We start from the raw sequence: 13208 nt of genomic DNA, 5'->3' as shown, positions 1-13208 counted from the left end.
CGACAAATGTATAATAACTGACTATAGAGGTCAGTTATTATAGTCACCAGATGATATTATTGGATTTATTCCCCTGCGGTTTACAGAAATCAAGAAATATTACAGTAAAGGAAAGGAGGAAAAAAAGGTAGGTGACGTCACCTTGAGGACGATATAGCAGTCGGCCTCGTAGAACTTTATTATTATTATTATTACCTTGAGGACGATATAGCAGTCGGCCTCGTAGAACTTTATTATTATCACCTTGAGGGCGATATAGCAATCGGCCTCGTAGAACTTTATTATTATTACCTTGAGGACGATATAGCAATCGGCCTCGTAGAACTTTATTATTATTACCTTGAGGACGATATAGCAGTCGGCCTCATAGAACTTTATTATTATTACCTTGAGGACGATATAGCAGTCGGCCTCGTAGAACTTTATTATTATTATTATTACCTTGAGGACGATATAGCAGTCGGCCTCGTAGAACTTTATTATTATCACCTTGAGGACGATATAGCAGTCGGCCTCGTAGAACTTTATTATTATTATTATTACCTTGAGGACGATATAGCAGTCGGCCTCGTAGAACTTTATTATTATTATTATTACCTTGAGGACGATATAGCAGTCGGCCTCGTAGAACTTTATTATTATTATTATTATTACCTTGAGGACGATATAGCAGTCGGCCTCGTAGAACTTTATTATTATTATTATTACCTTGAGGACGATATAGCAGTCAGCCTCGTAGAACTTTATTATTATTATTATTACCTTGAGGACGATATAGCAGTCGGCCTCGTAGAACTTTATTATTATTATTATCACCTTGAGGACGATATAGCAGTCGGCCTCGTAGAACTTTATTATTATTATTACCTTGAGGACGATATAGCAGTCGGCCTCGTAGAACTTTATTATTATTATTACCTTGAGGACGATATAGCAGTCGGCCTCGTAGAACTTTCCGTGGAAGGCTTCCTCCACCGCCATAGGGATGAAGTTCTCGATCTGCCATATGCTCACGCCGGGAACCTGCAGGGACAAGACACAGATGTTTAGGGACAAGACACAGATGTTTAGGGACAAGACAGATGTTCAGGGACAAGACACAGATGTTTAGGGACAGACAAGACACAGATGTTTAGGGACAAGACACAGATGTTTAGGGACAAGACAGACAGATGTTTAGGGACAAGACACAGATGTTTAGGGACAAGACAGATGTTCAGGGACAAGACACAGATGTTTAGGGACAAGACACAGATGTTTAGGGACAAGACACGGACACAGATGTTCAGGGACAAGACACAGATGTTTAGGGACAAGACACGGACACAGATGTTTAGGGACAAGACACGGACACAGATGTTTAGGGACAAGACACGGACACAGATGTTGAGGGACAAGACACGGACACAGATGTTGAGGGACAAGACACGGACAGATGTTTAGGGACAAGACACGGACACAGATGTTTAGGGACAAGACACGGACACGGATGTTTAGGGACAAGACACGGATGTTTAGGGACAAGACACGGACACAGATGTTTAGGGACAAGAAACGGACACAGATGTTTAGGGACAAGACACAGATGTTTAGGGACAAGACACGGACACAGGTGTTTAGGGACAAGACACAGATGTTTAGGGACAAGACACGGACACAGATGTTTAGGGACAAGGCACGGACACAGATGTTCAGGGACAAGACACAGATGTTTAGGGACAAGACACGGACACAGATGTTCAGGGACAAGACACGGACACAGATGTTTAGGGACAAGACACGGACACAGAAGTTTAGGGACAAGACACGGACACATGTTTAGGGACAAGACACGGACACAGATGTTTAGGGACAAGACACGGACACATGTTTAGCGACAAGACACGGACACAGATGTTTAGGGACAAGACACGGACACATGTTTAGGGACAAGACACGGAAACAGATGTTTGGATCCAGTGAGTATACAAACAACAGGGCCAAGACATCAACACTTGTTGTGCTGCATGGTTGCATGTTTTTTTTTAAAAACGTATTATTCAGCCAGATAAGAGTTCAATAAGGTTACACCACTTATAAGCATTGCAAGGTGGACCTTTAGTATTGCTTCAATGTTGAGCCAATTTTAAGCCACGGTGAATTGAGACACGTGATTTAGCACTTTGCGCACGTACACTACACACGCACACGCACCTGCCCAATGTCCTCCACGTAGAATTCTGAATAGTCCAGAGAAGGTTTCTCCAGGCTCTTGTCCCATCGGCGCACCTTCAGACTGGCGTACTTCAGGTCACCGTTCTCCTGTAACTAAAAAAAACACAGACGTCACGTTTACTGAAATGAAATGTTACTTCCTCGTGTTCTTCCCATCCTCGTCTGAACTCCCCCCACTCCCCTCCTCCTCCTGTATACTGGAAACAAGACCAGTTGTCTAAGTGACATTTTTACAGATTCATGATTCAAGGGCGTCACTATCTGAGGCACTGTATGTAAGCCCTTGTGTTTGCCGTCCCCATGTTAAATCTAAATAGGTCTCTGGTTTTCATGAAAAACTTTGACAATCCGGAGAAATCCACACAAAAACACATGTCCCCCTGAATCAGCCTATAATCCTTGAATTGTTTCATAGATCTCACAACTTACTGTTAACATGTTTGTTAACAGTATGGCAGTACAATCAAAAAGGCTATGCTAAAAGGATATCTACCTCCATGTTCTTCTTCTCCTGCACCACGTCGGTCATGCCTTTCAGGACCTGCGCGGCCTGGTCGTCCTGGGACGAGTCCTTCCTCCTCCGCAGCCTCGCCTTCCTCGCCATGGGGTCCCGGGGGCTGACTCCTGGACACGGGGACACACTTGTTTAACGCATTCTGGGCGGGAACCCCTTTTGGTGTTTTAAGCATTATTTAAAACAAAAAATAGCAGATCTACAAGCACACGCTACGAGCGTGTAGATATGCTATTTTTTTTTTAAATGGCGCAAATCTTTGAATATACATTCTTTCAGAGCGAACGATTTCATCTCAAATCTTTGCTTCTGGGGGGGTCCCTGGAACAACATATTTTGAGATGGGGGTCGGCGGCCAAGCCAGATAATTCTGGGGGTCCTTGACATGAAAAAGGTTGAGAACCACTGACATAGAAACAAAGGTTTTTCAGAAAACATTTAGGATTTAGAAGACATTTTTTTAGAATCGTCCTCAGGTCTAAATGGGTTAACTCATTTAGGACTGGGACAAGATTCTACAAAATGTCTAACAATCCTGACAGTTCTCTGGAAAAACCTTGTGTTTCTATGTCAGTGGTTCTGAAAATGTTTAATGTAAAGGACCACAAAAATGCTATGTATTCAGCCATCTGAAAATATGTTTTGGACCTCCCTAGAAGCAAATATTTCAGTTAAAAACGTTCAGTGTGAAGGAATATATTATTCAAAGATTTGCACACATTTTTCTAAAATAGCAGATCTACACGCTCATAACGCGGCACTCTGTGCGTCCTCTGCTGCGTCCTCAGGTCTAAATGGGTCAACTCATTATTGTTGATGTACTGAATACATTTAAAAGTTAGGTTTTCTGAAAATTGGATGTTTTCCCTCATGCAGGTTTTATTCACTGATTAGCCTAATGCTAATACTGTTCAGCAGAGGAACTAAAAGGTTAGGGAGGGACTAGTGGACAAGAAACCGTAAAAGACACAAGTCATTTTACACTTGCATGCTGAACATTGCAGATCTACAAGCGCCCAACGCATCACGCCGCAGCGCTTTGTGAGCTTGTAGGTCGGCTATTTTCAGAAACTTTGAAATCAGCCATTACGACCAAGGGGCCAGTGAGGCGCTCCAACGTTGAAGCTCTGGGCCCTAGTGGTAAGAGGAAGGACTGCAGGCGGACCCATGCACGGACACGTAGGACCATCACTCCCTACGTCACCCCGGAACTCAAATTTGAGGTCCGGAGGAGGTACTTCCGGCAGTCTTCCGGGTGCTTCAAAACGCCACTGAGCAACTTCATCGAAATGAATAGCTTGGGGGCGGGGCTAGTGCTCCAGTTCGGTCTCTATCCTTTATATACGATTACGATATATGATTACCAGTGGCGTGCACAGATAGACACTAGGGGGTGCTAGAGCACCCCCTGCCCTTTTGGCAATGTGCCCTTTTGAAAAAAAAGGGGGAAAAAAACTTTTTTTTTTCTCTTTTTTTTTTGATTTTTCAAAAATAGCAGACCTACAAGCTCATAGCGCGCCACTCGGTGGCGCGCTATGAGCTTGTAGATCTGCTATTTTTCAATAGCTAAAGCATAACATAATGCTAACACCAAAAGGGGTTCCCGCCCAAAATGGATTAAGGCAACCGGCCGGTTCCACGCGCTGCACAAGGTGCCCTTTTTTAACTTGAGCACCTGCCCCTCTAAATGTCTGTGCACGCCACTGATGATTACGACGGCATCAAGGCCCACCGAAATACTTTTTAGTTGACTAGACTAAAATCGTATAATGTCGACTAAAACTAAAATCAAAATGTACTGCCAAAATCAACACACACACACACACACCTCCTCCAGCAGCAGCTACAGTAGCAGCGGAGGCCCCTGCCAGCCTCAGCTGGTTCTGCAGAGAGAAGTCGATGTTGTACCACTCGGCCGTTCTGTCCACCGGCTTGGGAGGCATCACCAGGTTGGGGTTCTCCCTCACATCCAGGACCTGGACACAAATAACCCATTTAGACCCGAGGATGATTCTAAATCATGACAGTTTTCTGAAAAACCCTATGTTTCTATGTTGGTCGTTCGCAAACATTTTCATGTCAAGGACCCCCAAAAATATATATGTATTTGGCCGCCGACCCCCATCTGAACATATATTGTTCCAGGGACCCCCCAGAAGCAATGATTTGACTTAAAAACGTTCGCTCTGAAAGAATATATATTCAAAGATTTGCACCACATTTTAACGATTTTTCAAAAATAGCAGACCTACAAGCTCTGAGTGCCGCGCTATGAGCTTGTGGATCTGCTATTTTTCAATAGCTAAAGTATAACATAATGCTTAAAAAAAAACACTAAAAGGGGTTCCTTCCCAGAATGGGTTAACACAACAGAACATTGTTATTCATGTTGCTCCAGTGCGGATCTAGTTGAGATCCACTGCTTTAGATTAGTGCTATTGTATTACTAATGGCTCTAGCCAGTCAACCCGTTTAATTTCAAGGACCCCCAGTTTGACATGTATTAGTCTACAGACCCCCATTAAATGGCATTTCTATCCCCGAGACACCAATTTATATTGTAAATGTTAATTTAACTCTGACAGAGTACACATGGAACCAAATGGACCCATTTGGGTCCATTTTATTCCATGTGTACACTCTCAGAGTTACAGAACCATAATGGTCCATTTGGTTCCAAACTATCATTTAGCTGGGGACCCCCTGGAACTCCCTGAAGGACCCCTGGGGGTCCCCCGGACCCCACTTTGAGAACCACTGGTGTACTGTACCTCCAAGTCTGTGAGGAAGTGAATGGCTTCGGGTAATGTCACCAGGCGGTTCTTATTCAGCACCAGCTTCTTCAGTTTACCACACCTAGACAATAGAAAACACAATATCAGAACCAGCTTCTTCAGTTTACCACACCTAGACAATAGAAAACACAATATCAGAACCAGCTTCTTCAGTTTACCACACCTAGACAATAGAAAACACAATATCAGAACCAGCTTCTTCAGTTTACCACACCTAGACAATAGAAAACACAATAAAAGCACAACCTTTAAACTTCACTCAATATTGTTCCTGGGCATTAAAAACAGAATCCACCCCCTTTTGATTCATTCTTTCATGTCTTGAGAGTGGCTAGTCTCTTCTGATTGGACAATGCAGAAAACGCCAAACCGAAGCGGATGCAGTGTGTGTGTGTGTGTGTGTGTGTGTGTGTGTGTACAGTATGTACCAGTGTTGATTTTGTTGACTAAAACTATGACAAAAAATGTTCATCGACTACCTTTTTTCACTGATGAAAACTAAGCTTTGATGACTAAAACTAAGACTAAATGTATGGACAATTTCGTCAACAAATAAAAACTAGACTAAAACGTTAGGAAGGGACTATAGTGGACAACAGATCCAGTACAAGCCATTTTACACTTAGCCGATTTTACACAATAGCCAATCTACAAGCTCACAACCAGCGACAAATTCTTTTCATGATCCTCAAGGGGGCCCGTCCCCCCCCCGGAAAAAAGTTGTTGTTTTCGCTGGTACTTTTATTTACAGATTGGTAATAAACACAGTGGTACGATTTCAGAACACATGATTCACTCATCTTGTTTCAACATTTCAGCATGCAATGATCAACATTAAAGAATTCAATTGTTTAAACATCTTGTTGCAGCATTTCAGCATGATCAATTATTTACGTACCATTCAGCACATGAGGAAAGTGTTTCTCCTTACAGTTGAGCGGTTAATGAACTCGTTAGCTATGGCACACACGTCCAATTTCTTTACTAAATCCTTGTAACAGTGTAACAGAGTAAGGTGATTGAGTCTCGCTTGTCCCATTGTGGATCGCAGATAGGTCTTAAGTCTCTTCAGCCCTGAAAATGATCTTTCTGAGCTGCACGATGTGACAGGGATAGTCAGTAGTTGTTGAACCAGCCTCACGGCTTCTGGTAACACCTCTCTGGCGGTCGCCCCCTTCTCACCTTGTAGCATCTCCACGACATCATGAAGAGTAGACAGTGGAAGTCCATCTCGCTGTGCCATGGCAACCAACATGTCACGATGCAGTGTCAGCCTGTCACTGTCAAAATCAGCACCATAGAACTGCACTATGCTGTTGCAGTCGCCCTTCCCAACCAGAAAGTTCTCGGCATCTTGCATGTGCTTGAACACAGAAGCGTTAAATCTGCAGTTCAGTGATGATGATGCCATGTCCATGACCTCAAAGTAATGCTGGCGGTACACGTCCTCTGCTGTCTCGAAGACGTGTGGAGGAGCCCCTCCAGTGTCGAATCGGATGGGAATCTTCTTTTGTTTGGGTACAGCTGGGCTCTTTAGGTCCAACTGTTGTGCCTGATAGTTTCGTTTGTGATTTCACACTGCTGCTGCTTGGTTTAGCCAGGGGAGGGCGGTGTAGGACAGTGTCTTGGCTGTCTTCAGAGTCATCACAGGCGGCTGGCTGGTTACTGCTGACACTTTTAGATAAATAATCATTGGCTCTTAAAAGAGCCGTTGTAGTAGCGGTGAACTTGGTGAACTGTAGCTTTCTCTGGACGAAGAGCTTCTTAGCTGGTGGTGGTTTCATTGTGAATGAATACAAGTAAGCAGAGCACAGTACTGTAGGCATATTTTATACCTACCTGGCTAGGTGAAAACAAAAGAAACCCGATTAGCATTTGAGTACTCATTTGAGTACTTGGGTGGGGGCCGCACCCAACAATTTTGACACCTCTTGGACAGCCAGAGGAGAGGTCCAAGAGGTGTTAAAATTTTAGGAATTCCCCCGAAATTCCTCATGGGGACCCCGGCCCCCACGGCCCCCACAGACTCTTCGTCGCTGCTCACAACGTGCTATTTTCAGCAAGTGTAAAATCAGTCATTACGGCATCAAGGCCCGACGAAATACATTTTAGTTGAAATGAAATGAAATGATAACTATATTTACCCAGGGTATCCGGGCTAAGCTCAAGAACTTGTTTCCAGCCAGGCCCTGCTCATAGAACATTTCATCGTAGTGGTTCAATGCCTTGTTCAAGGGCACTTCAGCGGTGGTAATTTTAACGTGTCGGACCGCTGATTCGAACTGGCGACCTTCCGGTATCAAGACCGCTCCGCAATCCGTTCGGCCACCGCTGCCACTAAATCAACTGTAGATTTAGTCGACTAAAACTAGTCCAACACTAAAACATTCCAGGTGACTAAAACGTTTTATTCCAAGGACTATGACTAAAACAAAAATAGAAATGTGCTGCCAAAAACACTGGTATTGTATTGTACAGTATGCCTGTTGTTTCCTACCGGCAGAGTCCCTCTGGGATCAGCTCCAGGTTGTTGTTAGCAGCCATGAACTCAACCAGACTGGACAGCTTCCCCACTCCCGACGGAACCCCATCAAAGTCCAGCTTGTTGGAGTTCACGTACAGCTTCTTCAGCTTGGTCAGCTTGCAGATCGCCGACTGAATGCAGAAACACACACGCAGTTTTTTTGTTCAATATTTTTAACCCATTTTGACCTGAGATCAGATTCTAAAAAATGTCTTCTACATCCTGACAGTTTTCTGAAAAAGCTATGTTTCTATGTCAGTCGTTCTTCGATTTTTCTAAAATAGAAGACCTACAAGCTCGTAGCGCGCCACTCGGTGGCGCGCTATGAGCTTGTAGATCTGCTATTTTTCAATAGCTAAAGCATAACATAATGCAAAAGGGGTTCCCGCCCAAAATGGGTTAACATCCTACAGATACGTCATATGTAGGATGCAGTCCTGTCAACACACGCTGCTGAAAAAGAGATCAGCACCAACATAAAGCTTGTTAATGTACGGAGGCACACAGAGCTTTAAAATATAATGGATGGTTGTGTTGAGACTCTGGACATGACAAAACACAGTGATGATTTAGGCTGTGTTATCTGCTGGTGTTGATCCACTGACAGTGAAAACTTAAAATGGTTTCAACACAGCCATCTTTTTAGAGTACATTGTGCTTTAGTATGTTGACAAGCTTCATGGAGATGCTAATTTTCCTTTACACCTCAATTTGGCACCTGCCCACAGAGCCAAAACTACTAGTAACTGGTGTACTGACCATGGTATTACTGTGCTTAACTGACCAGCCAACTGGCCAGACCTGAACCCCACAGAGAATCTAGGTTGTATTGTCAAGAGGAAGGTGTGAGACATAAGACTGAACAATACAAATGAATTTACGGCTGTTATAAAATAAATCCTGGGCTTCCATAACACCTCAACAGTGCCACTGGCTGATCACCTCTATGCCCCATTGATGAAATGATTTGTTCAAAAGTAGCCCAGACCAAGTATTACCTGCATACATTAATATACTTTTCAGATGGTCAACATTTCTCGTTTAAACCATTTTTTTAGTGGTCTCGTAAAATATTCTAATTAATTGAGATTTTTTGATTTTCATGAGCTGTACGCCTTAATCAAGATTTAAAAAAAAGGTTTTAAATACTTCACTTTATGTACAATGAATTGAGAATATATGAAAGTTTCACTTTTTGAATTATATTACGGAAGAAAATTAACTAAATATTTGAATTCATTGAGATGGACCTGTACTGCTGAGAACGGCTTTCTAGCAAGGGGAGGTCAGATCAACACCATAAGGCTACAAATGTATTATTTAAAAGATAGACCTTCATTTTAGACATTTACTTTACCACAAACGCTGAATCATTCATTTCCACATGGACTACACAGTCTACAATAACAATGCTAAGAGGGTTGTTGACAATTGCAGATACAATTTCACTATTCGCAGTCAGTGCGCCAATAAAGTTAAATGAAGGCAGCAATTTGCATCTATATCTCAAAGCTTAATGATCTACTTAAACCCCATTATACTTCATTTAACCGGCCTCCCACAGGCGTCAATATTTGGTCCCCCCACCAACCCACATCTCTCGCAACGTGTGTCGACACATTGTGAGCTTGTCGGTTGGCTATTGCGATGACATGCCCAGAATAGCGATGCTAGGGGTTAAGCAAGTTGTTAATAAATTGTGACAAGAAGGAATGGCTCCTTACGGGCAGAGAGGTGAGCAGATTGCGGCTGAGGTTGAGCGTCTCCAGCTGCGTCCACTGGTCGATGCACAGGGACAGCTCAGAGATCTGGTTGCTGCTCAGGTTGAGCCTCTTCAGACTGCCCAGCGTGTACAGACACTCTGGCACGCGCGTCAGGTCGTTACACGACAGGTCCACATCTAGGAGACGGTGGAGAAGAACATGTTGGCATGCAGGTGTAGGTGCACTGTATGTGTCCCATGTGCAAACGGGGGACATTCTTGATTTGCAGACAACCTCTCTACCCCATTCAGCTATGGCCTATGCTTCAAGCATTTTCTTTAAAACTCATTGGCACCTGAGACCAGATTCTACAAATTACTTGACATGACATGACAGTTTTTTCTGAAAAAACTATGTTTCTATATCAGTGGTGCTCAAACTATTTCATGTCAAGGACCCCAACACATTATGTAATTGGCCGCCGACGCCCATCTGACAATATGTATATATTGTCAGATTTTTAAGGAAAAAAATAGCAGATCTACAAGCTCGTAGTGCGGCATTCGGTGCCGCGCTACGAGCTTGTAGATCTGCTATTTTTCCAACAGCTAAAGTCTAAAAAATAATGGTTAATGTGGTTAAACGCTGAAGCGACACAGATGCGTTCCAGGTCTTAATGGTGCATGATGTACAGTACGTTTATCGTGGCGTGTTTACCTGCTAAGTGTGCCAGTCCCTCCAGGCTAGTTGGCATGTTGCTCTGGGTCCTCTGTGTGTTCCTCAGGTGGAGGGTCTGTAGGGCCACCATGGCTGGCAGCTGGCTACTCACACACACACACACACACACACACACGCACGCATGCACGCACACACAAACACAGTTTTAGAACGGTAAAGAACCCCGAAAATGGTACCGTACGAACCCAAAAGGCCTGCTTTTCCCTAAAGGTTATAAAGATTTTACTAGTTGCTGCATGTGGTAAGGTATGGTTTGGTCATTTCATTCATGAAGCGCCTTAAATGTTACACGGTGCTGTACAATAAATAAGCTAAAAATAAAACAAGAACATCAGGGTAAAATTAAGCAACAATAGAAAGTGAGATACAAACAGAGCGGCAAAAACAGTACACTGAAATCAACAAAACGTAGTAACTGTGCATCCGTTATACAGCATAATATAGTCGTTAAAGCAAAAATCTAAAGTTAAAAAAAAAAAACTAAACAAAAATGCAACACTCTCCCCTGTCAGGTGAAAAGAAGCAGCTTTGACTCCTCGTGCATAGAAGGAAGCACCCCCCCCCCCCCCCCCCCCCATGTTGGCAGAGGAAGTGTAGCGCCCAGGATAACATGATTAGATAACTGGGTTTGGGTTTTTTTACCGTAGCTGCGCGTGCATCAGGGGATTGTTGTTGAGGGTGAGCGTCTGCAGGTGCACCAGGCGCCTCATCTGTGGCGGGAGGCTGTCCAGCTTGTTGTCGCTCAGGTCCAGGTACAGCAGGTCGGTGAGGTTGATGAACAGCTGGTTGGGGATAGCGTCCACGGCGTTGTGCGACAGGTTGAGCACCAGCATGTTGCGGCTGTTCTCCAGGTCCCGCGGGATCTCCGTCAGCTGGTTGTAGCTCAGGTCCTGTCGGTGTGGAAGGAGAAGAAGTGCACTTCAGGACCCCATCTTGCCAACTTGTCTTTTGAATGAACGATGCAAACGATTGTGCAGACATATCTTGGTCAATTTCTCAACGACAATAATTAAGAATGTGATTTAGATGATGTCGTAGCTTGTTATTTAGACAGGAGCAAGTGTGAGATCGGAATTAGCAGAGTGCCTGGAAGGCGGGGCTTTTCAGAGTAAAATCAGCCTCTTCTGCTTGGCACTCTAGTGCCTTTATTCAGAAAAATAAGTGTTAACACATCTTGTGCCCAAGACGTCTGTGGACGTCCTGGGTATTGCGCAACGTGCATAGCCCAAGACGTCTGTGGACGTCTTGGGAAAAAAAAAAAAAAAAAAAAGTTTTTTTTTTTTTTTTTTTTTAATTATTTTTTTTAGTGAAAAAAATCAGAAAAATCAAAACACTTTTTTTTTTTTTTTTTTAACACGTGGTGCCAAAGTTAGTTTTTTTCGCCATTGAGAATGCATTTGGCGTTTAAATTAAATAACTCAGAAACTATAAAACATTTCAAAGTAAAAAGTTCCAGCATGTGTCTCCACAGTCAGCTGAATTATAAAAAATGTGAATGGATTTTCTAGGTGAAAGTGATTTTGGGCAGTTAAGCGTGGGCTCTCAATGTGTTAAGTAGAAATATGGCTATGGAAAAAGGGATGAGCGCCAGGAAGATGCAATGAAGAGGAAGGAGAGAGTTGCATTGGATAAACATTGAAGTTCTTTCAAATATGAACTGTCTAAACAAACAGATTAGACGAAGACTGGGCCTGCGTGAAGGACCATACCGTCCGTTGGTCTGTCATGTTTAAGCGCAGATTGAGAGAAAACACTTTTTGGTGTATTTCATACTGAGGCACACAGAAGTTAGTGAGGGCGGGGTGCCAGGGACCGAATGTAAACATGTTCACCTTTGTTTATGTATGGGGGTGGGGGAGGGTGAAAGTATATCAAATATGGATTGTATACCAGCACAGACAGGTCATCCAGCTGAAAGATATCATCAGGGACTCCAGAGTTCTTCAAGTTGTTGGCTCTGGCCACCACCGCCTGCACACAAAATAAAACATTTAGGCCATTATTATTATACGTTTCATGCGAAGAAATAATGAAACATGAGAGTGAACATTGTGTGTGTGTGTGTGTGTGTGTGTGTGTGTGTGTGTGTGTGTGTGTGTGTGTGTGTGTGTTAGTTACCCGCAGGTTAGGTAGGCTGGACAGTTCTCCATGTAATGTTGTCAGACTGTTGTGACTCACTGAAAGATGCTCCTGAGAAGGGACAGAGAAAACAGATGTTAATTATACACAGACCCGGGAGCACGGTGGCACAGTCGGTAGCGCTGCCGCCTCACAGCTAGAAGGTCCTGGGTTCGATTTCCGCCGGGTACACTGTGGGCACTGGGGGGGGTCCTCTGCGTCATCATGCCCATGCCCTGGGTCGGGTTAACAAAAAGGGCCTTTCTGTGTGGAGTTTGCATGTTCTCCCCGTGTCTCCTAGGGTAGGTACCCTCACAAACAAGTTAACAACATGCAGTAATCCTGGTCTCTAATACGGTCTCCCCCGGGCCAGCCTGATGGAGGAGACAGGAACCGGTTGGAATAACGTGTTCCTTCCACGCGCTACGTCCCCCCTGTCAGGTGAAAAGAAGCTGCTTGGACTCCTCATGCATCGAAGGAAGCATGAGGTTAGTCCGTTGCTCTCCCCAGGTTTGCAGAAGGAGTGTAGCGCCCAGGATTACATTAGAGAATTGACACCGGGTGAAAATAAATGGGCTGCAAAATGTGTGGGTTAAATAAAT

General features: G+C 43.8%; 1 protein-coding gene across 1 annotated transcript in view; it reads right to left on the bottom strand.

Annotated features, from left to right (window-relative positions):
• flii (FLII actin remodeling protein) overlaps positions 1-13208 on the bottom strand; it is a 47156-nt gene that overhangs the window by 28108 nt on the left and 5840 nt on the right. The window contains exons 3-13 of the mRNA XM_079519681.1: positions 12607-12678; positions 12379-12459; positions 11131-11378; positions 10468-10571; positions 9772-9947; positions 8021-8178; positions 5500-5584; positions 4557-4704; positions 2708-2838; positions 2194-2307; positions 919-1023 (exon numbers count right to left, since the gene is read on the bottom strand). Coding sequence (XP_079375807.1) covers positions 919-1023; positions 2194-2307; positions 2708-2838; positions 4557-4704; positions 5500-5584; positions 8021-8178; positions 9772-9947; positions 10468-10571; positions 11131-11378; positions 12379-12459; positions 12607-12678 — 1422 coding nt within the window. The remainder of the gene's footprint in view (positions 1-918; positions 1024-2193; positions 2308-2707; positions 2839-4556; positions 4705-5499; positions 5585-8020; positions 8179-9771; positions 9948-10467; positions 10572-11130; positions 11379-12378; positions 12460-12606; positions 12679-13208) is intronic.

The sequence above is a fragment of the Electrona antarctica genome (genome assembly GCF_951216825.1).
Source record: "Electrona antarctica genome assembly, chromosome: 14".
In the NCBI taxonomy this organism is placed as follows: Eukaryota; Metazoa; Chordata; class Actinopteri; order Myctophiformes; family Myctophidae; genus Electrona; species Electrona antarctica.
The sequence above is the reverse complement of the archived record's forward strand: the minus strand, read 5'-3'. Positions and strand labels throughout refer to the sequence as shown.